The 25,916-nt window shown below is 39.4% G+C and overlaps 1 protein-coding gene and 2 pseudogenes across 1 annotated transcript in view; all 3 read right to left on the bottom strand.

The window, feature by feature from the left end:
* Positions 1-25,916, bottom strand: part of LOC136283584 (uncharacterized) — a 215,570-nt pseudogene that overhangs the window by 155,500 nt on the left and 34,154 nt on the right.
* The window catches only part of LOC136283555 (sterile alpha motif domain-containing protein 9-like), a 47,032-nt gene that overhangs the window by 7,496 nt on the left and 13,620 nt on the right, over positions 1-25,916 (bottom strand). Inside the window, exons 5-11 of the mRNA XM_066172584.1 lie at positions 24,989-25,315; positions 24,045-24,262; positions 22,810-22,963; positions 22,251-22,341; positions 11,785-11,862; positions 6,162-6,239; positions 5,349-5,426 (exon numbers count right to left, since the gene is read on the bottom strand). Of these exons, the coding sequence (XP_066028681.1) occupies positions 5,349-5,426; positions 6,162-6,239; positions 11,785-11,862; positions 22,251-22,341; positions 22,810-22,963; positions 24,045-24,262; positions 24,989-25,315 (1,024 nt within the window). The remainder of the gene's footprint in view (positions 1-5,348; positions 5,427-6,161; positions 6,240-11,784; positions 11,863-22,250; positions 22,342-22,809; positions 22,964-24,044; positions 24,263-24,988; positions 25,316-25,916) is intronic.
* On the bottom strand, positions 6,979-11,313 carry LOC136283296 (uncharacterized; annotated as a pseudogene).

Below are 25,916 nucleotides of genomic sequence, written 5' to 3'. Positions count from 1 at the left end.
CGAGACCTGTTACTTAGCTCTATGAATACTGCACACAGCAGCAATCCTTTAGGTAGAAAACCTACAATCATAGAGATAGGGGTTTATGAGAAACTTATAGCTCTGGATGAGGGGTGTTTTTTGCATTTACGGTCAATTGCCAGACTTGGAATTAAGGTAGGCTCAGAACGGTCAAAGAACCTTTTGAACTTGAACTGGAGATGATTATTTTAAAAGATTTGATGCAGATCTCAGCGGTATTCATGGTGGTCGGATCAATCTATTTAAGCTGCAGGTTTTTGTTAATTCGTCCAACTTTGGTTTGCTCTTTGACAACGATTTTTGCTTCAAGTAATTGTTGTCTTCAGCAGGATTCATTTCCTCACAATATCCTCGGAGCTCCACCGTAAAAATGCGATTTTATTTGGAGCCGTAGTGTCCCCCATGTTGGATTTACTTCATTCACGTGGCGCCTCTCTGCTCGATGCCCATTCTTCGTACTGTTCCGTCTTTCTCCCCAGAAGGAAACGATTTTTAAGGAAACGAACAATTTATTCGCCAAACAGCCTCCTTCAATCCTGCTATATGTACATTGAACACAGTGATATTGACACCAACGGCCTAGCCCAAATGACACCCAGAAAAGATCTGCTGTAGTGAGGTGTCTTAAATGTCCGAAAAATGTATAGAACAACCACAAGAGCTTAATGCGTGAGAAGTGTCTTTCTTTAATACATGCTTGTCGTTCAAACATCCAACGCAGCGAATTAAAATATATAAGAGGTCATATTCCTGTAAACTGTATACGCCATGAGTACATTTTGAGTGAAATTCCCTTCCACAGGACTTGGGATTTCAACTCCGTAGACTCACCTAATGAACCCGCCACCTCTACAGATAAAACTCTCGATTGTCACCAAAAGCTTTTTTCGAACGTAACCGGATATTATAAAATAACTTAAAATTGGTCATCTAAACGTAAACAGCATATTAAAAAAATCGGATGAAATCTTTAATCTAATCGAGAAAAGTTACGACCCGCTGACAGATTAAATCTGAGCCAAAAGGTACATTGAATCTAATTGTTAAGACGTAAAGGGATGTGCTAACAACTAGTTCCTACTCTGTGCTTGCTACTGATCTCCTGGAAAATGTTAAGTCAATAATTTTATTCCGGAGACTTCAATATGAATGTGATTGAATCCTCTGATAACCCGAATGGCCCTAACAAAGACTTGACCAAATTCAATGATCAATTCTGCCTAACGAACGTTACTCATGAAGCTACGAGAACAACAAACTATTCAAGAACATTATTCGAAATTTGTCTGACATCACACTCTGACAGAATGGCAACGAGTGGAATTTTTCTGGTTAGAATTAGTGATTACGACATCAGCTGTGATGTAAGGAAACAAAAGCCATTGAGACCTATGCATCCAGCTCTGCTGTTGAGTAAACTAAGAGCATATGGTTTTGAAGAAAATTTCATCAATTTGTTGCGCTCCTATTTATGTGGGCGCTCTAACAGAGTGAAGCTTGCATCTCGAAAAAGTTCCTGGAAACGGGTTAACCGAGGTTGCCTCAAGGGGTCAGCTTTGGGACCGTTGCTGTGGAATATTTTTCAAAATGACTTAGTCTATGAAATTGAACGGAATCTAAGCATGTATGCTGATGACCATCAGCTTTTTTAAATTAGTGATAACGTTGCTACGATTAATGACAACCTTAATGCAAACGCAAGAAAAGCATCTTCATGGTATGAGTCGAACTTACTTAAGGGGAACCTCTCCAAATACCATACCATGTTGATCAACAATAAACAAAGAGACGGGAGAGATGAGATAAACGTAAATGTACAAGGAACTGACATTGATTCTATGAACAGTATTAAGTTACTAGGTGTCACTATGGACAACAAGCTTAATTTCAGTGTGCACATAAATATCACGTGCAAGAAAGCTAACCAGAGGATAGGCGTACTAATGAGACTCAAAAACTTAGTGCCCACCGTTGCTAAACTACACCTTTTTAAGGCTGCGATCCTTCCGTACCTCACCTACTGCCATCTCACCTGGCATTTTTGCCGAGCAAGTGACAAGAGAAAACTTGAACGCACTCAGGAGAGGGGTTTGCGTGCAGTCTTCAGAGATAGTAAATCTACATATGAGCAATTACTTTAGAAGGCTAATTTAAAATCTCTTTATGAAAGAAGGCTACAGGATATAGCTTGTTTAATGTTTAAAGTGAAGCATAATCTGTGCCCACCGACTGTCAAAAATTTGTTTTCATTTTTTGAGTATTAAATAAGGTAGTTTAAACTTTTAGTTCTTAATGTCAATGACGTATTTAAATTTTATCTATTGTAAATAGTTAAATTAGTTGAATTTTAACTTATTGTATTGAGTCTAGGTGTCCCCTATTAGTAGAGGGTTTCTTACCCTCGGCTAGATCGATTGACACATGAATAAAGTTTTTCATTCATTCATTCATTCATTCACCTAAGCAAGAACAAAAGAGTTTAGATCGCTGAAGAACTTACATCAGAATTTAACAGGGTAATTAAGTATTATCAACTGAGTTGATAATGCAAAATTGGCCACCGTAAAGAGTTTTAAAGCTGACGTTTCGAGCGTCAGCCCTTCGTCAGAGCGAATAACGAAGAGCTAACGCTCGAAACGTCAGCTCTAAAACTCTTTACGGAGGCCAATTTACGTTATCGACTCAGATGATAATGCTTATACCCTCCCACCGACGCAGCACCACAGTTTTTTAGAAACTTACCGTATTTACTTAGCTAAGTAAAAAACATTCGGCCATAAGCGAGACCTATTTTAGAACACAGTGTTCATAAAAAGACAGAAACTTCACAAATGAAACACACTGATTGTCATGAATATTTAGAAGGATCGAAAAGTATAAGAAAGAGAGATTGACCTCTCCGGAAACACACGCAATTGCAAAGCGTTAACCGATAATTAATTAACATTAATTTCGGCTATTGAACTGAAAGCGACCAATCGCAGTTAACATGAATTTAATGTGATCCTACCGAGTCAATAAAACTTAGTGCACGGCATTAAGTAAACAATCTGAGATGAGGAAATGGATGATGAATTCGATACCGACAGTGAAGACGATGAGCAGTAAGAACAGATCGCTCCAACTACAAACAAACGGCTTCTTTAGGAGCCACCACAAAATAAAAAAGTTTATGACCAACATACTATACCCTGAGTTTATTTTATTCATTTTCGCTCATTGTTCTAATAAGTCGAAAACGTTTTGTTTTCGAAAAAATCTCGGCAATAAGCCAAACCTCTTCCCATAGTTCAGATTATATCAAATATTAGCATGAATTTGAGTAAAAATCGCTCGGCTTATAGCCAAATAAATACGGTAACCCCTTTAGATCAGGATTTATTTGATTATGAGAAACATTCCCCAGGACAGCTCGTACATTTATGATAACATTGATAACACGTAGTCATATTGGCTTGGTCTTAATAAACAAGTACTCGACGAGCATGCAAGTGTACAACAAATACAGCTCCGCAACAACCAACCGCCATTGATCATTCCTGTTTTACAAAAACAAATCTTCATACGAAATCAACTCTCTAAGAAATTCCGTCGTGCGTCATGAAGCCACTTCTTGCGAATAACGAATTATCATTCCTGTTTTACAAAAAAAAAATCTGCATACGAAATCAACTCTATAAGAAATTCCGTCGTGCACTATGAAGCTACTTCTTCCGAATAACAAATTTAACACTGCTGGCACAAATAAAATTCATCCTCTGGATGATGGGAAACTCGTATATCTAACCACTTCTTTGTGAACCCAGAAAGACAGGACTCTGCCTTAAGTTTCACGAAAGAGGACCTAAACGACCGTCGTAGCATTGCGGCAATGAAAAGCAGTCGCTCTATCTCAACTTTGCTTTTAAGGAAATAAACACGGAAACCGTAACCGACCACATATTTAAGATGAATGCCAAGAAATCTACAGGCCTTGATGTTCTCTACTCAAAGATTATAGAACTGTCTGCTAGAGCCGTGACTACTCCATTAACGTCTCTGTTTAATTATTGTATTCGCACCAGTATCTTGCTCAGTGATTGGAAAATGAGTAATGTCACCCCTATACACAAAAAGGTTGATGTGACCGACAAAAACAATTACGGACTAGTCAGTGTCCTCTCTGCAATTTCCAAACTATTCGAGAAAGCGACGTTCAATCAGCTCTACGCCTTCCTTACACCATTATTCTGACCAAACTTGTTGGATTTCCTCAAGGGACATTCCTGCGCTACAGCTCTGATCAAACTAGCAGACGATTGGAGAAGCGCATGCAACGAAAAGAGAGAATTGAATGTAGTTGCTATCGATCCGTCCAAGGCTTTCTACTGCATGTGCCACTTTTAAGATCATATTTGGGCTTATTTGTATAAATACAAACAAAGGTGACATGCGACAGAATGGTCACCTTTTCGTTGTGGCGTTCCAAAGGGAAGTCTCCTCAGCCCTTTATTATTTAAAATCTTCACGAAAGATATGAACGAAACTGTTTCTGTCTCCTCCTTCTAAGCAGACGATATACGACCCAATATACGACAAACAAATCCTTGTTTTGCTTCAATTCAACTTAATCAAGGTAGGGAAAGACAACTATCTTCCCAACTTAACAACAACTGTCTTCATAAATGATGAACTTGGAAAAAAGTACTTAAGATGGTGGGCATGAAAACATTGCAACGTATGGAACAATTTCTGTTAATATTCTTTAAATGTTTCAAGGATAGTGGCCCACGATATATAGCTAACTTATTTAAACCTAGCCACGCCATTCAATTTCAGGAGTAGTGGACTAAACTTGTAGGACAAAATTATTATAATGATGGCAGATTCATTACCTGGTCGTACCCTTACCTCATTTCTCGTATTTGGAATAAGCTGCCATCAGTCGCAAAAGCGCACAATATGTTTTATCTTTTTACAGACACTAAAAAAATTTGAGTTTTATTCGCTGGCTATACAGCAATTACCTTTTAGGCTATCTTATTTATATTCATATTTCCATTGACCTAATGAGTGCACATTTTAATATAAAACCATACTCCTACTCATTATATCACAATTACTCTCAGACTCAACCGATTGATTATACTAATACGTGTAGTCTCTAGATCTTATTTCTACTCATTTTACTTCCTCTAAGCTTTTATCATGTATATTCCTAGCTTTTCAGCTTGATAAACACTTATATCATGAGCCTAAGGTTCGAGAGAGTGGGAGGCCAATGTATTTGACGCTGAAGAAATTAGCCTTATCCTTATGCGCTCAGATTGTTACTGAATAATACTCACCTTCTGTTCCCAACACTGACTGATCTCCTTCCCCACCAACAGCGCTCTCAGCTTGATCTTGTTTCTCCATCGGTCTTACTGTGGTTTAAAGGTTTAACAAAGTTCACTCCTTTTAACAAGCTAACAAATACTGCCTTAAGGTAAGTGTAAGAATTCAACGTTTATGATTCTGTTTGCTTAACAAATAGTATATTTCGTCATAGCTGATAAGATAATTCAAATACTCCATATCAACCACTTAATGGTCATATTTGTGTATACTCCCAACAACGAATTAAGATGTATGGTGGGTGGGTAGGAATATGGAATTAAATATCACAGCCCAGTTCTTTGATCTTAGAAGAGTCTTTAGCATGATTCAATTGCAGTTCCATTTGTTCTAATACGTCAATAATAAAAAAAGGAAATTGATTTTATCGCCAACATTGCAAGACCTTGCGAAAAGAATTCTCCTTCTCTAAGTTAAGGCCACCTATCGATCTCGAAGCTAACATGGTGAACAGAATCGACTATCGCAAGAGCCACTGGGGTGATTTTCAATAAGGCAAATAAGAAAATGTATACAATGACAAACTGTGTAAAAAGAGGCTAAAAAACAGTCCAAAGCAAGACGCAATAACCCTACTATTGCCTGTGTTAGTGCAAAAGGGATGGGTAAGAGAAACTTCCAAATTTATGAGGCCCTGGAATACTGGTACACTGCTAAAACAAATGCAACATATATAATAAGTCCAGAACCTTGCCGAAGTAATATGACACTAAAGAAATTAGCTGTATCCTTGTGCACTCAGATTGTTACTGAATAATACTCACCTTCTGTTCCCAACACTGACTGATCTCCTTCCCCTCCAACAGCGCTCTCAGCTTGATCTTGTTTCTCCATTTGTCTTACTGTGGTTTAAAGGTTTAACAAAGTTCACTCCTTTTAACAAGCTGGCAAATACTGTTCTACTACTATAAGAATGTAGTTGAACGTAACACTACAAGAACGCATCTCCTACGTTTGATCGTACAAATAGCCGCTGACCGACATCTCCCCCCTTTGCAAAATAAAAGAAAGAGACTAAAACAAACCAAAACAAAAACCAACCTGGGACTATGACTTAAAACCCGTAGCCTAGGACCATACAGACAGTATCCTACACCCGAGTGTGGAGCGATAGTAGAACTGCATGTTAACTGTTTGTGTGTTCAGTGACTTGAAGTCGATGCTCATAAATTAAAGAAAACTTATGATTAGTTTGTGACGTAGTCTTTCAGTCTTTCTGGGGTTTTAATTAGCCGTATAGACCGGGTCTGCTTGACTTTTGATCGTGTCAGTTCCTGGGGCTGTGGTGGTGCAATATCTGGTGCTTTGTCTTGAGGGGGTGCGTTAAGGGCCTGTGGGTCAACTGGTGTGGTGTTTATGATTTGCTAACTGACTGGGGTTTGAGGATGGGGGGGTCCTAAAAGTCGTAGTCAGCGTTTGGCTGAAGGGTGTTGATTGGACTGTGGTTGCTCTACAGTTTCTATTGACGGTTTTGGTAAATGTTTGTGTTATGCGTGCTTGTTTCGATTTCTGCTTGGGGTGGTTATAGGAAGGTGGGGCTGCAGGCTTTAGTTGGACTCTGTTCCTTCGAATCATGCGGCTTTAAGCATTGCAGATTGTGTAAGACTGAGGTTTTCCATGGTTTATCACTTCTCCAAAGATCCATGGTTTCCTACGCTGGTGCGGAGGTGGTTTAGCGTAAGCATAGGTACCAATAATGAGTGGTCCTCGTTCTAAACTAGCTGACTTGTCTTAGTAGGTCTTGCTATCGCGCCTTTTCTTTGAGATCTCCTCCTCAACGATTCTAAGGTTAAGCATGGTGGGGGTCAAGAGTTGATCTGTGGTGGGTGGTGTAGTTCTGGTACGTCGTAGGAGCATGCGCTGGGCTGGTAAGTAAGTGTGACCTTCAGGCGGGGTGTTCCCATGGATTCCGCAACTTTAACGGTTGGCTTGGCTCTTCCATTACCTTTAGGATAGTAGGGTGATGACTTGGTATGTTTAAACCCGTATTCAACAGAAAACTTCCACTAGTCTTCACTGATAAACTGTAGCCCGTTATCAATGTGGTAAAAAGCTGGAACACCGTATCTTGCGAAGTGAGCTTTTGTTTTTTCGATGACTGTTGAGGAATGGGTTACTTCTAGTTTGTGCACCACGTTCCTGTCGGAGGAATGGCATACAGTCACAAAGTATGTTTGCTCCTCCAGCTCACAGAGATCTTGGCTGACTATCTGCTGGGGTCAGTTGGTATTGGTAAGTATTTCATTGGTTCTTTTGGTGCAAAGTGGCCATACTTGGCGCAAGTACTACACGCATCACACGTCTTGGATGGACTTTCGCAATCCTGACCAAAAGAGGACTTAACGAGTCACATTTATGTTCAATCCTCCACCAAAGTGATTGGCGTGGATCTTGCGAAGCATGTCCTTTTGCATTGATTGGGGCACTATAACTTTGGCGCCTTTGTAAATAATGCCAGTTTTCACTGACAGTTCGTCCCTATAGTTCCAGTTGGAGCGCAAAGACTCGGGATGTCTGCTCTGTCTGCTGGCCACCCTTTGACAATGACTTCGTATATAGTCTTCAGTGTGGTGTCTTTTTAACTTTCCTTACGTAACTGGCTTTCGGTGCTTTAAGTTAGTTTCGGATTTCGAGCGTCGTAATCTGACTCCATCTTCATACTGAAAACATCACAGTCCCGTTCTCGTGCTGTTATTAGATGGGGTAGGACTGCACGAGAGAGTGTGTCTGCCAGGTAAAGAGTCGGCCCTCTCTTGTACTTTATTGTGAACTGATAGCGCTGAAATCTCAAAGCATTCGTTGTAGGTGGGCCAGTGCCTTGTTCAGTGGTTTCTTCATAATAGTTTCTAATAGCTAGTGATCTGTGTGGACTTCAATGTCAGTCTTGCCATACAGCCACTGGTCAAACTTTCGGAAGCAGTTGCAGATTGCTAGGCACTCTTTCTCTATCTGAGAGTAGCGCTGTTCCGTGGGATTCATGCTTGAGGACGTGAAGGCAGCTGGTTGTAGTTTACCATCATCATTGGGTTGTAAAAGGGCGCCACCAACAGCATTATCACTGGCATCTGCCTGGAGTACAACTGATTTCGGAAGGTCATAATAGGCTAATAATAGAGCGGATGAAGTCAGTCGCTTTGCCTTTTTGAAGGCTTTCTCTTGAGCCATGGACCATGAAAATGACACAGCGTCCTAGTTTAACACGCGCAGGGGCTGAATTACGGAGCTCAGGTTGGGGCAGAAAAGCGCAGATAGTTAATCATGCCCATGAAACAAAGGAGTGCTGGCTTGTTCTGTGGTGTTGGCATCTGTAATATCGCTGCTACTTTGTCTGGATCAGGTTTCATTCTGTTACCTGAGATAATTGTGCCCATGAACTTGACCTCTTTAAGCCTAAAGCGTAGTTTGCCTGCGCTGAGCTTGATGGATCTTTGGTGACAGCGTTCCATCACGGCGATGAACCTTCGGTCATGCTCTGCCTGAGCATCCTCGAAGTTGTTGCCTTCCCCATACACAAGGATGTCATCGGCTATTCATACTATCCCATCCAAGCCTTCCGATGCAGATGTCAGCCTGATATGAAACTCGTGTGGCGCACTGGTAATACTAAATGGCAGACGAAGCCACCTGTATTTGCCATATGATGTATATATGATTGTTATCCATGAGGAATCCTCCTCTAGGGGGATGTGGAGGAAACCTTCTCTAACATCCACTAGAGGGAAGCTGAACTAAGTTTATGAAGCATTTCATTTGGGGTGGGCATTTGATGTTTTGGACGATGAATGGCTTTGTTTACTGTTTGGCCGGGATCGATGCATACTCAGAGTTTCTTAGGGGTTTCTCCAATTAATTCATTTGAGCATCATGGGGTTGGTTCATTTACTGTGAGCAGGAAATCTTCCCGCAAATATTGGTCTAAGGCCTCTTTCCCCTTTGCTCTTTTCGCCACTGGTATTCTATGAACTGACATCTAGACGGGCTGAACGCTTTCATCAATCTGAAGGTGAACAGGTGGTCCATGCTAGCCTAAGCCCTTGAACGTGTCAGCATATTGGAGTAGGACGTCCTCCATTTGCAGCCGGCCTGGTGGTGGGAGTCTACGGTTTGAAGGAATAGTAATAGCGGGAGAAGGTGATGACGGGGGATTGCATGGGCTGCCTGTGGTCTCGTGTAGTCGCTGAAGGTGGTTGCATGTCTTAAGGTTCCCTTGGTTTTGGCATGGTGCTGTGTGCTGGCGTCAACTTGTGTAGTAAACTAGAATCCAGGGAGGTCATCGTGTTTGGTACTCGCGTTATCGTCTGCCGATGAACAGAGGGATTGAATCTCGTCTGCTTGAACTCTAATAAGTCTTCGTCTTTCGCTGTCTCTACCCGACAGAAGTGGTGGCTTGATCCCAATGCAGGAGTCTGGCAGGACTTAAAAGACAGGGGTGTAAAACTTGTTGTTCTTTTCGCACGTTAGTTCCACCGGACCAATCGGATGAAGCAGTTTGGAGTTTCCATAGGGATGTAGACGGTAGCGAACGATTTACTTCGGCATCTGGGAAGAAGGAGCGTAGGGTGCTGGCTGACATGGTGTTGCAGGTTGCTGCAGTGTCTATTTGGAACCTTACTTGCTCGAATGTCAGGCCCGTGGTGGAAAGTGATAGGTTTGTGAAGTGTCGTTTGGACTTCTCAACCGATGCAATGCTGTGAACTTGTGTCTAGGCAGACACGGGCAAAATGGTCGTTGTCACCACAAATGGTGCAGGTCTTTCCATTACTACTTACTACTTACTTAGGCCCGTGGCTCCACGGGGAGCATAGACCATCGACGACCCCTCGCCATCGCACTCTGTTCTGGGCTAATCTTGCTGCTCCTGTCCAGTTTGTTCCTTGCTGCTTGAGCTCTGCCTCAGTGTCTCGCTTCCAGCTGTTGCGAGGCCGGCCTCTCTTCCTCTTTCCCTGCGGGTTCTAGGTCAGAGCTTGGCGTGTGGTGCTGGATTCCTGAGGGTGTGTCCAATCCAGCCCCACTTTCTCTTCAGAATTTGTTTTGCTACTGGTTCCTGTCTTGCTCGCTCCCACAGCTCTTTCATTTTGCTGATGAAGATTAACACCACTGCCAAAACACCAGTCACAGTCGGTGGAGAGCCCATCAGGGAAGTGGATTCCTTCATCTACCTTGGGAGTGCAGTTGACCGACAGGGGGGCATGGACAGAGATGTCACAGCCAGGATTGGCAAGGCCAGAGCAGTTTTTGTCATGCTCAAGAACATCTGGTCGTCCAAGGAGATCAGGACAAGAACCAAACTTAGCATCTTCAACTCCAATGTGAAGTCAGTCTTGCTTTACGGATGCGAAACTTGGAGGACAATGCTACAGAAAATCCAGACATTCTTCAACACCTGTCTGCGGCGCATCTACAACATTCGATGGCCAGAGATGACCCCAAATGAAGGTCTTTCCATTAGCTTGACACAATTTCCAGGAATGTGGACCACGCCGATCACCGCACAAAAAAACATGTACCAGGTTCCCATCGTAGTTTCATCTGGCCGTGTCTGACGCCTATCCAGTGGACATTTTCGTCGATTCCTTTGGACGGGTCTGCGATTAACTTGTTTGTCTACTTGGCGGAATCTATAGCTCTTGCTTCGGCGATTACGTCGGACAGGGACTTCTCTGAGTTGTCAGGTTTTATATGTTTTCTCAGCGACTCCGTACGTATGTTATCCTCACTCAACCCAAATATATATTTGTCTCTAAAAAGTTCATCATGTTAGATCGCCATAGCATATAGGCTGCCAGCGTGTCTCGCCGTAACTTCCCATTCTTGAATGGACATCAGGGGGGCTTAGGAGGTGGTCCAGAACTTGTATCGATCAGTCAGGAGTGAAGTTCCCGTGCTGCCTGTGTAATGAGCTCGTGGTTTATCCATCCAAACCAAAGGTTTTTTTTTTAATCGCCGTCTGGAATTTGAATTTGCAGGGTATAAAGCTGAAATTTCTAACAGAGGACTTTTGTAACGAGCACTCTTTCTGCAAACAGGATTTTTAGCGAGGTCGCGGTAATTAGCTTTTATGCAGTGATGGTTGAATCGTAACTCGAAATTTTCACTCACGTTTCCCACCACTTTGGGCTCCGGTCTTTAAAGGTTCGCCATCGTGTTATCCCACTTCTGACACCAAGTGTAGGGGCCAATACCAATGACAGAACTTCCTTTATTCGTGGTTGGTGCAATAAACATAGCGGACTACAAGAATGTATCTCTTACGAATGGACGTGCGAGTAGCCGCTGACCGACAATATCATGAGCCTAAGGCTCGAGAGAGTGGGAGGCCAATGTATTTGACGCCAAAGAAATTAGCCTTATCCTCATGCGCTCAGATTGTTACTGAATGATACTCACCTTCTGTTCTCAACACTGACTGATCTCTTTCCCCTCCAACAGCGCCCACAGCTTGATCTTGTTTCTCCATCGGTCTTACTGTGGTTTAAAGGTTTAACAAAGTTCACTCCTTTTAACAAGCCTACAAATACTGCTCTAAGGTAAGTGTAAGAATTCAACGTTTATGATTCTGTTTGCTTAACAAATAGTATATTTCGTCATAGCTGATAAGATAATTCAAATACTCCATATCAACCACTTAATGGTCATATTTGTGTATACTCCCAACAACGAATTAAGATGTATGGTGGGTGGGTAGGAATATGGAATTAAATATCACAGCCCAGTTCTTTGATCTTAGAAGAGTCTTTAGCATGATTCAATTGCAGTTCCATTTGTTCTAATACGTCAATAATAAAAAAAGGAAATTGATTTTATCGCCAACATTGCAAGACCTTGCGAAAAGAATTCTCCTTCTCTAAGTTAAGGCCACCTATCGATCTCGAAGCTAACATGGTGAACAGAATCGACTATCGCAAGAGCCACTGGGGTGATTTTCAATAAGGCAAATAAGAAAATGTATACAATGACAAACTGTGTAAAAAGAGGCTAAAAAACAGTCCAAAGCAAGACGCAATAACCCTACTATTGCCTGTGTTAGTGCAAAAGGGGTGGGTAAGAGAAACTTCCAAATTTATGAGGCCCTGGAATACTGGTACACTGCTAAAACAAATGCAGCATATATAATAAGTCCAGAACCTTGCCGAAATAAATATATGTTATTTGCCGGCTGGGAGGTCCGTATGGTGAAAAACTGTGACCGAGGTCTTGAAAATACTTATATATTTCAAGACCGAGGTCACAGTTTTTCACCATACGGACCGACCCTTATCCGGTAAATAACACATTTATGGTTTTTAAACTTGACGAAATTCTTTCCGAAAGAACCCGAATGATTTATGGCCGTAAATACGGCAAGATCTTCCATAAACTGAACAATTTTTGAGTGAGTAAATGGTAGTTAAAACAGAGGTGATGCAAATTTAAGAGAGATGCCTCAGCGAAACATTTTCATTTCCGTAACGATAAAGGTGATTTAAAAGACTTCCAAACAAACTTTGAAACATTATTTTTACAAGTATCTGTCACAATCTGACACCTGTCAATTAGAGAGCGCGCAAGAAAAAAAAAAGCGTAGGAACATTTGAAAACCAACAGAACTTAGTTTGGCAAGGACTGTCACGACAATGTTTTCTTCAAAATCAGTTAATGCTCTAACGGAAAGTATTATTCACTCTCATCGACCATTCATTCATATACGAAGATTTACCTCTGTTCATTAAGTAAACGGCGAGGAAAGTAATTGTGAGTAAATTCAATTTTTTTATTTTGAAGTTGTGAGAGTTTGCTCGTTTGTTTGCTGTAATGGCGTGTTTAACTCTGATCTTTCCTTCACAAAAACTAAATTCGAACGGCACACTCCAACGAGACACAAGGGAATGTAATGCGACCTTTTCTCAAAAAATTCCTTCAATTTCTGTAGTGCAATTTAAGGTACAAATGTCCAAATTGAACGGAATTGGAAAGACTCACCAGGAGCGTATATTTGTTGTAGAACTTAAATTAAAACTTCGCTCGCTCTCTCACTATGAACAAATTGCTCGAGAAAATTCAGATATTAAATGAATGAAAGTTCCATCGTTCAGTTTAACTGTAACCAAATACCTCACGTTTCAACTTTCTGGGTACTTTTTGTGAACGATTAAAATTAATTCCAGACGGTTTTTAGGCCGCTTGTCAACCAACGTAATGACACTATTGTTTATACAAATTCATTCTGAAACCAATATTTTTCTGTCAACCAAAGTGATTTGATAGAGAGAAAAGAGAGGATTCATAAGTTATTTATCGGCTTGAGGTAGTGACCGAAGTGTTTGCTTAAAAATACTGCCCAGCCGGAAAACGAGGTATATTTATGAAAAATGACAACGAAAGTTGGGATGTACTCGGCGACTCACGAAAGCGTTACCGTGGCCCGTGTAAAGAACCAATCAGATTGCAAGATTCGTTACCGTGCCCTCTAAAAAAACAATAATATATTATACCTGTATTTTGGCCTCGCTTTTTTCAACACTTTTACATATTTTCATTTAGCATAAAGTCTTCCGGCTGTGTGCTTTCTCACTTTAGATTTTGAGACGTTAGAGTGGAAATCGAGATCTCAAGTATTAACAACTTTATAACCAGATAATATTTCTAAGCCATGTTAGAGTCAGAAACCTGTAAGTTGTAACTCTTTCATGTTTAACACGCATGATACCGAAAAGTTTGTAAGCCTCTTGTCTTAGGTTCGTGGTTAAAAACATTTCTTCCAACATCCCGCGTGTTTTATTATTCATATCATGTCCTTACTTATTAATAATATTAACAATAGTCGTTGCGGTAATAGGACTGAGTAGAGTCCAATTCTGTCTGTAATCATACGAGTGACAACCAAATCGAACGAGCGCGCTGCGGGAGTCCGATTTGTTTATCACAGACCGAACTGGACGACACGAAGTCTTATTATCAATTATTCATAAAAACTCCCCTTCCCGAGAAAAGAAGAATAGCCAAGTTATGAAAGAAAGGGAAAATTTGCATTTCTATGATGATTGAAACCAAGGTTGTTGGTTGATTTATACTATAACTTTGAATGCGATTGGTCTATTGAACTGTCCCATAACAAACTGTCCAATAACAAACTAGCCAATAACAACTTGGCGAGTGAATTAGTGAAAAATTTGGAGTTTTTTTGACCGATCAAAATCATCGCCAGAAATCAAGGACATTTCGAGCCCGCTAACAATTATCAGCGGTGTATCATATTACACTCCGGAACAATAGAATATCATGAGAATTCAATATAGCGGCGATCACGGTTCGATCTGCAAAGAAGCGTGTTTCGTACCATGACTTATACAATTTGAGCACCGCAGATCTTCTATTTGATGAAAAGACAAAGAAAAGAAGACCTGCAAGTAAATCTTTGAGATTTTTCGAGGCAGAGCGATCACATGATGTCAGAACCGCCATCTTGTCCAATATTTCTGCCAATGCGAGGAGTTGTAATTTTTTAATGAAAAAATTGCGAGATAGCTTATGCAGAAACAATGCGCGTGAATCATAGGCAAAAATGATTATTCTAACCGTGCAAACAACATAGTAAACAACAGGTTTCTCAGTTTTCAAGGTTTTTTTTCAAACTCTTTTTTAAAGTCGCAAAAGCGGCTAAACATCTCAAGGAATCGTGCTATCAATGTCTGAATTATTTTTACACTATTTGAATGGATGTTTAATAAAAGCGGGAATGAGGAATGGTGAATGGAAAAATGAAATGGGAAATTGAAAATGAGTAAAAATTTTAATTTTTTTTGTGTTTTAGATTAGCAGTTTATAATGAGAAATTTATATTTTTCTTGGATATCCACGTTATCTTTCAAAAACGTTCAAGGGGAAATTCAAGGATCGAAATCAGTTGATGACAAGGAGAGAAGTGAGCTTTAAAGAAACAGATAATGTCCAAGGACAAATATACGAGCACCTTTACACGCAAAATAGAAGCTATTGTGTTTCTTATCCTTCAAAAATTTCGCAACGCGCGTGAAAAAATGTTTACGAACAGATTAATGTTTTCTGCGGGGGAAGTTTTCTATTAAGAAATATTTCACTTGTTCCGTAACAACCATAAAACGCTCTCCTATCTTGATTTAAACTCTAAACGAAGACTTATCGTAGTGGACGTAAGATTTGATTATTGGGGTGTATCACTTGGGTGATATCCTCGGATATCCCTTAGTTTCAGCTTCAATCAACCAATCAGAGCGCACTGTTTTTTCCAGTCCTCTAAAAACTGCATTTCATTTGGCCAATCAGAATCTATAAATTTTTTCATGTTAAGAGTGATTGTCAGTAAAAATCAAAGAAATCGTGGCCACGGTCAAAAAATCGATTTCGCTCATACTTTGTCAGTTTGAAGGCCTAGGTAAGTAACTGAAGGATATGAGGTTAGTTTTTTGAAATATTCCATATAACGGCAGAAAACCACGAAAAACGGTCACCCTACCGGAAGCTCGGATTTCACCTGGCGGAAACTCGAAATCTTACACTTTTCAGCTTCTCGCTACACAGACGTTTACATAGCTGTGAATCTTTCTTAAGTATAATTGAATACATTGATTCTTCCTTAGTCAAACCATGGGAATTATTTTTATCTCTGCTTATTTTTGAGTGAACTGAGACCCGATTAAGAAGACACACTTTTCTCATTTACGCGAAGGTGTAAAATAATCCAAACTCAGCGACGAAAAAAGCTGACCGGTAGTTCTTCAAATCCTCTGATATTATAACCAAAGACAGTTCAGTCATTGATTTTTAGGTCTACGGTTTTAAATCTTTAGGATCTAGTAGCACTTTTGCATGAACGCCAATCAAAATTCGAAAAAATTCCAATTGAGCGCCTTTGAAATTTACAACTCTACATAACAATGCACTATTGAATAAATTAACTCCTCGGCCAAAGTTTGTACATAAAACATGAGGGTTTTACTTTCCTAACGGTTTGAACCTTTAAAAAATATATATTGATGTTAAGTATTGTCCACACAGGTAAAACAAACTATGAAACACCAAAATTACCACGAGCTGAAATTAAATCTCACAGGCTCGCTCCCTAATCTGTGTCACGCACGAGCGACTTCGCTACAATTAGTACAGTAACAAACAGATATTTACATCTGTTAATTTACAATAAGTCTTATTTTAAAATATCTTACTCAACGATATGCCAGGTTCCCCAGTTAACTTGCTGAAGTAAAAATAAAAGAAAATATCATAATAGCAATTCAAACTGAAACGATAAGAATTGATTTTATTAAGAATGAGAAGCTTTATTCCGTCGATAGCCAATCAGAAGTACCTGTTCTCACGAAAATTGCATCGTTCTTTAAATAAATAAATCGAATTATCTTTATCTGTGAAACATTGCAACTAAAACCAGAGTTTATTGTCGGGGAACTTCATATAACAGCGATGTCTTGCTCGTTCTTGAATAGTGTTGGTGGGATTTGCGGCGCAGACGAACGCACAAGTTCTTCAACTTCCGTCACGCCTCTCACGCAGTGTAACAGGGATATCAAAAATCACAAAAAGTCGTTGAAATTTTCCGGAATTGAAACGGAGGTAGAATTAATTTTGGCGAGATGTGGATGTTTTCAAAAGCCGGCGAATTTATCGGATATGACTATCTGTCCGGTTCATCGTGCCAAGTTAGGTTTAGGTTGGCGAAGGACGGGTAATCTTTGCACCATCCCGGAAGTTGTTTCTGGTCACTGCAAGGAGCTGAGGAAGGCACCCGCACAGGAAAAAGGAATAAATTTATTCCAATCCATGAAGATATTTGAGCTTTCAAAACAGCTCGTCCCTGTGGGCTCAGGTAAGCAACCAACTACTTGATGTTCTACCAAACAGAAACTGTCTCCAATGAATTATTTTTAGTCTATTCATTCTGATGACTTGAGATTATATGAAAGAATCATTTGTTTAAACGACGGAGAGAAATAAGTAAGGTTGATGAAGGACATTTCGTTACTTATCTCTTCATTCAGTTGTCCAATCCAATTTTTTTATAACAACCTTTATTTCATGCCTCTCATTTTTTTATGGATTGCGCTTCTATTAGTGTGTGCACTGTATAGTGCCCTACCCACTTTGTCGCCAGGTATGTGAGTGAGTGAGTGAGTGAGTGAGTGAGTGAGTGCCGGTGTCCGTAAACAAACAGGTCCGCAGCGCGTACACAGCACTACCCACATGTATACAATGAGTTCCTATTATTTATCAGTATCTCTCAGTTCGTACGCGGGGTGTGATTGGTCAATTTTGCGCGGCCCACTAAACTTTAACTAATTTTCATTCCCGCGCGCCCGATTGACCTCAGAGACATAATGAATATCTTACTAACCTCGTTTCACGGTCTGTAACTTACAGTACGCACCTGGAATTCGGTTAGTAGGGGTTAATTTACTTTGTTTAAAACATTTCAATTTCGTTTCGCAAAAAGCCACTTGAGAAAGATATAAACAATAAACAAAAGAAAAGGATAGTCTAATCACAATGCTACTCCCCCCCCCCTTCTTCTCACCTCTTATCGCGCAGTCAACTTTCGATTGTTATTTTATTCTGTGGGTCGACAAAACTTCAGACTTTTGTGTTTAAAAAATACGCGCCTTTCGGTAATTTCGGAGTTTTGACGGGAGTTTGACTATGTTTTTTCTAAAGGAATTTGCGTAAAATGCAGAAAGATGCTTAGTGTGTATAAAGAAAGAGCACCTGAGAAATGCCAGATGACCGCTGAAGTTTCAGAGATCGCCGAAACCTTGAACAAGTTAAACCTGGTGAGTATACGCACATGCTTTATTATATGATATGAAATACCGGTGGCAAGACACTTTCCCAGTTATATCGCTTATCAGAGACCTTATAGTCTTTCTGTCATGTCAGCCCATCTCTAAACGTTTCTTCAGGCCACCAATAAGCATTCATCCTTTCACTTCACAAAGTCATACAAACTCACAATCTAAAATCATTATGACGTCGTTTACGTCTTGATCTATTCCCCACACTTTAAAATATATTTAAGGTCTTTTTTTAAATTTTTATTTTATTTGCCGGGGAGGGGGGGTGGGTGGTTGGCAGGCGAGGGAGCAGGAGAGAGGAGGATGTAGATTGGATGGGTGGCCAACCCTCTCCATTGTGTATCTGCAGAAGTAAGAAAATTAATTTGTACATCAAAACCTAAATACGTTATATTACACCATTTGAAATCTAAAAAAGCATGTGTCGAGGACTGTTAAATTACTTGTCCTATGATATGTGTCCATGGCAGCCGAGAGGTGAGACACAGACATGTAAATAAAAAATCTGCAAGTGATCCAAACGCAGCCAGTGATGCCAATAGCCGAGAACAAGAAGATGATGATGGTGAAAACGAGCAAGCCTCGCCACTTTTCCCATGCCCCGAGGAAGGGTGCATTAAAGCATACAGCCGCTTTGTATCATTACAAGTACATCTAGACACGGGGAAACACAAGCGACTACCTGAACAGGAAACGCTGTATGACAAAGCAAAACGAGGATATGCTTCAAAGCTAATGGATGAAGGTAGCAGGATTTCCACTGTGCAGTTACAATGTGAAGAACAAAACAGCCAATGCTTTTCGCCCCTTACAATGGGATGGGCACTTAAGACAATCACAAAGAAGACGCGTTTTACGCAAAAACAGAATGAATTTTTGAAACAACAATTTGAAATTGGCGAGCAGAGTGGAAGGAAAGCAGATCCGAATGAAGTCTCAAAAATGATGAGATCTTCAAGGGACGAGTTCGGAGCTCGTCGATTTCTACCAGAAGAAGTTCTAACAGGACAGCAAATCACTGGATTCTTCTCACGACTGGCAGCAAAGAAAAGGCTTCCTCCCAGTACAGTGAACCGGGAAGAGTCGGACGAAGAGACCACTAGAGAAGATGACAGACCATCACAAGAACAGGTAATCCAATCTGAAATCTGTGCGCAAGTGATGAGAGAGGTTTCCCTTCAGCACCCCATTGTATCGTCGTCAGGTTACAACATCTGTGAACTCATGCGCATGGGCAAGAAAAAGCTGATGTCACTGAGTGTGGACATGCTGCGCAGTATTTGCGATGAACTTGGTGTGGACGTCTCTGATATAACACAAAGACGAAAGAATCCGTTTATTAGTCGTCTTTCAAAGCTTGTAGGCGAGTGCGGCTGTACCTCATAAGCAGATTAATAAACTGTTTTCTGTTGACTAATTATGCCTTGCGCATAATTGTATACAAGATAACATCATTTATTTTCTTTCGAAAAAATCGTTTCATTTGATCGTTATCTTTTTTTAAAAGTGTGTTCAGTGAAGAGGTAGATACACTAATGGTATGGCGACCACCTCAAGGCTGCCACCGAATTAAACCAGCCAACCAGTCACGTAATGTAAGCTAATTACAGTTGTATATCCATTCAAAGTTTTAGGGCTAAAAAGTTTGAAATTGTCTCCGCAAGAAGCCAAGAAAAATTCAAAGTAACAAAGCTTGACGTACAAGATTGATCAAAGATCTACTTAAATATAGTTGTGTGGGGAAATGGCCATATTGGAGTGATGCAACGACCGTAATTGTGCTATTAAACGTAAACATATAAATGTTGATGTGACGTTTCCACTAGTATAATGTGCAAACTGTGCACTTTGTGGGTGGTTGGGGAGAGAGAGTAGTATGGTTGTTAAATCCTTTCCCCCACCCCCTTCCCTCCTTTTTAAATGTCGTAAAAATGACAGTGCACATTATTTATTCTTCGGTGCCCTCTTTGGAAAATTCTTAGTATTTTTCATCGAATATTGTCAAAATTAAACTTTATTTTCTCTATCAATGACAGACTGTAGTGTTGTTTGACAAGCGCAATCAATAAAACATGCAAGTCGTGAAACTCATAGTGTTTTCAATAGTAGCATTGGACAACAGAATGAAGAGGATACAAAACTCATTGGAGACAGTTCCTGCTTGGTAGTACATTTTTTAGTTGTTATTTACCTGAGCCCATATGGACGAGCTATTTTGAAAGGTCAAATATCTTCATGGATTGGAAAAAATATATTCCTATTCCAGTGCGGCTACTTTTCACAGCTCTTGCTGAGTGAACCGAAACAACTTCCTGTATGGTGCAAAAATTAATACTTTTGAACATGATGTATTACTCAGTAAGTGACACAGGCATAATCGGAAAAAAAATCCGAGTGCTTCATGGGACTCACATCCTGCATACTGCTAGGATTGGAATGTCGTGTGTGGCATACGTGCAATGGAATAAATGTGATGGAATATTTTTAAGCCTGGTGAATAAATGAGAATGATGTATTATTCAGTAAGTGACACAGGCGTACTCGGAAAAAAAGAAATCCGAGTGCTCTCGGCCATCAGGAGTCGAAACTATCGACATCGTGTCAGGTTATGCCTAAGTGACACGATGAGACGGTACGGGTAGTCATCTCCAATAAACTCGTTGGCTTTTAAAAACACGCAATCTTGCTAAAATCAATTCTGGTTCAAGTCCGGAGAGTTTTTTAGGATTTCGTGCGATGTTTTATATCCTTGTTACACAGCGTGAGCAGTGTGACGAAAGCTGAGTAAGGGTAGAAATTAGCCATTGGAAGTTACTTAGCAAGTGCGTTCGTCTGCGCCGCAAATCCCACCGACAATATTCAAGAACGAGCAAGACGTCGTTGTTATGTATGTCTATTAACTTCGCCAACAACATACTCTGGTTATATGGTTAAGTAGATTTGTTTATTTAGAGAACGATGCAATATTTGCTTTTCGTGGAAACAGTTACTTCCGACTGGTTTTCGACGGCACAAAACTTCTCATACTAAATAAAATCAATTCTAATTGAGCTAGAATTACTATTAAGGTTTTCTTTTTTTTTCAGCAAGTTAACTGGGAAACCTGGCAAATCTTCGAGCAAGATATTTTAAAAATACGACTTATTTAAAATCAACGGATGTAAATATCTGTTTGTTACTGTACTAATTGTAGCGAAGTCGCTCGTGCGTGACTCAGATTAGGGAGCGAGCCTGTGAGATTTAATTTCAGCTCGTGGTAATTTTGGTGTTTCATAGTTTGTTTTACCTGTGTAGACAATATTTAAAATTAATATATATTTTTAAAACGCTTCAAACCGCTAAAAAAGCAAAACCCTTATGTTTTATGTACAAACTTTGGCCGAGGAGTTAATTTATTCAATAGTGCTTTGTTATGATTTCAAAGGCGCTCAATTGGAATTTTTTCGAATTTTGATCGGCGTTCATGCAAAAGTGCTACTAGATCCTAAAGATTTAAAACCGTAGACCTAAATATCAATGACTGAACTGTCTTTGGTAATAATATCAGAGGATTTGAAGAACTACCGGTCAGCTTTTTTCGTCGCTGAGTTTGGATTATTTTACACCTTCGCGTAAATGAGAAAAGTGTGTCTTCTTAATCGGGTCTCAGTTCGCTCAAAAATAAGCAGAGATAAAAATAATTCCCATGGTTTGACTAAGGAAGAATCAATGTATTCAATTATACTTAAGAAAGATTCACAGCTATGTAAACGTCTGTGTAGCGAGAAGCTGAAAAGTGTAAAATTTCGAGTTTCCGCCAGGTGAAATCCGAGCTTCCGGTAGGGTGACCGTTTTTCGTGGTTTTCTGCCGTTATATGGAATATTTCAAAAAACTAACCTCATATCCTTCAGTTACTTACCTAGGCCTTCAAACTGACAAAGTATGAGAGAAATCGATTTTTTGACCGTGGCCACGTTTTTTGAATTTTCCTTGATTTTTACTGACATTTACTCTTAATTATTTAGACCAAAATAGTTGTAAGATCGCTTTCTTACCTCCACCTTTTAGAAAGCCCTCAAATAGTCTAAGCGTGACACTGTCATTATCGTCATCAAGTAAGGACTCCAGATTCAGATCATCACGAAGCTTTGGAAAGACATGCGAGAGAAAATGTTATAGAAAGTTAAGGCTTTTTCCAAAAAATCCTGTTTATTAAACCTTCATGGTGCTTTGTCATTGAAACACTTCTAATGCAGGGCCACTAAAGCCTACCATGCTGGAACACTTTTGAGAACGAAGAACAATATAAAAGATGCCACTGTAATTTTAATAGATATAAACAGGTACATTCTTTAGATTAACTTTTAAAGATGAAGAAAAAGTAAGATGAAAACAGTTCCGTGATTGAGGTGCACGTCACGGTTCAGCTATATCAGAGACTCCTCTTCTATAGTACTAGCATTCAATCAAAACGGATTGCCAATATTTCAAGTTTAAGTTCCACGTTTCTAACTAGTGTAATTTTTCCTCTGTGAAGTCTGGTGTGGCTTACCATTGATACTGCTAATTAAAACTCTGTTTTCTCCATAAACTTATTTCCTTTATCACACTTACCTTCTTTCCATTACAATATAGATGTTGGTTTCTTACTGGAAGTCCAGTCCTTTCCATTATTTCCCGTTTTACATCGGCAACTGATGATGGGTTAGTTAACTGTAGGCACATTGGACCAAGATAGCTATGGTCCACAATGACTTGAGATTTTGAGCTGTATCCAAACATGAAGGTTGAGAAAGTATTAATCTTTTTTCCATCACTCTACTCTAGAGTGCAATTGCTGTATTTTTTTTTTCATAATTTACTGGTCAGGCTGAAGAGTGAACATGGAATACGGCTGTTTCGATTCTTAAAAGAGGTTATGTAACAAGTTATGTAACAAAAAGCATGCATGGAGTTGTTAAATTTCAGAAAATGTCCGTGAAATATCTCCTAGCAGTCTATTTGTCATGACAAACTAGTTTATCTATTTTATCTGAATCAAATGAAGTTGATTGTTTTATTTAAAATAGTAATTAATTCCTAGTCAAAGAATTAATCGCCCAAGACACATTTTTACGAGACCGTGTCACTGCTGATCTGTCTCAGTCTCATTTCTATTTGTATTACTTCACTTACTCGTGAGAACCTGTTTCAAATTTCAGCCTCAATTTCTCTAAAAAATTGATTTCTTGGACAAAAAATTAAAGGCTGTAGGTTTTTAATGTACAAGAATTAAGGCTTCTGATTCATAAAAATGTTAGCAAAACAGTACATGATGATGATGCCTGCATTTTAAAGTCAGAAGTATGTGAGCGACAAGGGAATGGTCCGGAGTCAATGAAAATTAATTAAAATCAAATGAAAATAGTAAGTACATAGAAGGAAGCAAGTAATTTTACTGCTGACGGATGGGTAGGTACTACAATTTCAAGGCAGACAAGTCATGTCCAACCAAGTAAGACTTAGTGGAGAGAACTCAAGAGTTAAGTCACTTTGGGGATAGTATATCAATTAAACCATTATTATTTGTCATTAATAAAAAGGGTTTATTAATTGAGCACGACAATTTCAATACATGTCCATTTACAAAATCATCAATGCTTTAATTCTTTAAGTTCCAAGGTGTGCTCAAGCAACATGACTTCAACCCTAGTTTTGCAGTCTTTGAATCCGCTTAATGTATTTGAAAGCAAGGTATTTCCTACCCCTTTTCACTGATGTGAGCTTCACTACAAGTTTTCGTGTGAATCCAACCGTTTAATTATATTTTTTAAACAATTTTGTTAAGGATAAGTACATGCAGATCCTACCTCTTAGGACCCAAACATTTACTGGGATTCAGAACCATGGCGGGAACATGTTCATCTTGCTTTATTGATTCCAGACTGGTCACCTGTGCAGTACTGTCTTCCATTTGTTTAACTGCTATGTCCTCTGTTAGTCCCATATTCTCTTTGCTACTCTTACTTTCCGGATAAAGGCTTCCAAACTGAAATGACTCACTTTTAAGAAGCTCTTGCCTTGATGACTGTAAAGGGAAGAAAATGAAAAGTAAAGGATTGAAATGAAGGAAGTATGTCCTATTTTGATTGAAATTTAAACCCCTTTTTGACAAATCTTTTCAAAACTTTGCTGGCGAATTCAATTAGCTAATTATTGCATAGTTTTCAAGAAATGTAACTTGCAAAGAAGAGGTCAGTTTTCCAAGCAGCTTTAAACACATTTTTGTTAAAGCAAATGAGAGAATCTTCTGTTCTTCTGTTGAAGAGTAAATAAGTAAATGATAATTGTTAGGATATTATGGTTTGCTCAAATAAATTATTTCTTAATGACGACAAAAAATCCAGTAAAGAAGGTACCAGAGTAATGTTTTAAATACGTTGTCAGATCATTAGAAAAATTGAAATGAATGCATTCAAATAAAGTTCATCATTACACAGTTATGTTCCAAGGACTTAGTTGGAAAATGACACTTACTTGATTACAGCATACCCAGTTAATTACATTGGCAGGTTAATGGGCACAGCCAGTACAAAATAAATTCAATTGGACCATTTTTTAAAAATGAACAAGATGGACCCTTCCTACCTTAATGACAAGAATACTACATAGGGTAGAATGTTATCGGACCCAGGTTATTAACCATAAAAAAACTTGTAATCAAGCGCTACTGACTGACCAGATTTAATGCTGGTTGTTTCAATGAAAGATCATATTTGAAAGTATCAAAGGCCAAACAGAAGGCAACGCCAACCTGCTTCTTCTTCTTCTTTTTCCCTTTATGTTTCCTCTTTGATGAAGTAGAGCCAATGCCACAAAACCAGACTATTGAGTCATCTTGCCTCCTCCTTCTTCTCTTTGGCTTTGAAAACGACAACATGCTGTAGTCTGGAGTAAGCTGATGAACATGTTGTGGTGTTGTATACTTAGCTGGTTGAGAATTAGCTCCATCCGTGGAATGTCCTTGAGATTCTTTGTCTGGTAACTTATCCCGTTGATGTTCTTTTTTGTATTGCGGTCTTTTGTAATGGCGAGCTTTTATTTGATAGAACTGTCCATTGTCATCACAATACAGGAGAGTCTGTGAAAAGTGAGTTATAGTAAATAATCCCAAGTAATAATCATAATATATCATCCCAGAGTCATGTATGATTTAGATTGCAATGTTTCTACTGACTGCCTTTTAAATGTGTGGCATTGTTCAGTCCGAATGTTGTAGTCTTTCTCATACATACGGCGTGTACATTAATATCATTGCATGGACTCCATCACGATTAAAACCACAACTTCTTCTACCAAAGTAAAGAATAAAAACTTACTTGATCTTTTAATCTACTAATTCATTGACATTTTGTTAAGTTTTAGAGCATCCTTGTAAAATTTAGTCAGGTGCAAAAGGAATGGAAATCGCACAAGCTGAGAACTTATTCTGCTTTTGTTCAGGTGTGAAGTGACAAGCACAAGGAGAATTCATATTTTTTAGTCCTTCCGTAATGGTGCTAGTTCATTAAAGGCAATCATAAAAAAATGTTTGTAGTTCTCCTGGTAGTTTTTTTGGAAGCCAGTTAAAATTCCAAGTGGAGAGAAACACCATAAAAGTAAAGCGACTTTCCTAAGAGCACAACACAATGATTTAACCAGGGCTCAAACGTGGAAGTTTCAATCCTGAGTGTGCTGACCAT

The sequence above is a fragment of the Pocillopora verrucosa genome, chromosome 9, assembly GCF_036669915.1.
Source record: "Pocillopora verrucosa isolate sample1 chromosome 9, ASM3666991v2, whole genome shotgun sequence".
Lineage (NCBI taxonomy): Eukaryota > Metazoa > Cnidaria > Anthozoa > Scleractinia > Pocilloporidae > Pocillopora > Pocillopora verrucosa.
Note: the sequence above shows the minus strand (reverse complement) of the source record. Positions and strands in the feature narration are given on the sequence as shown.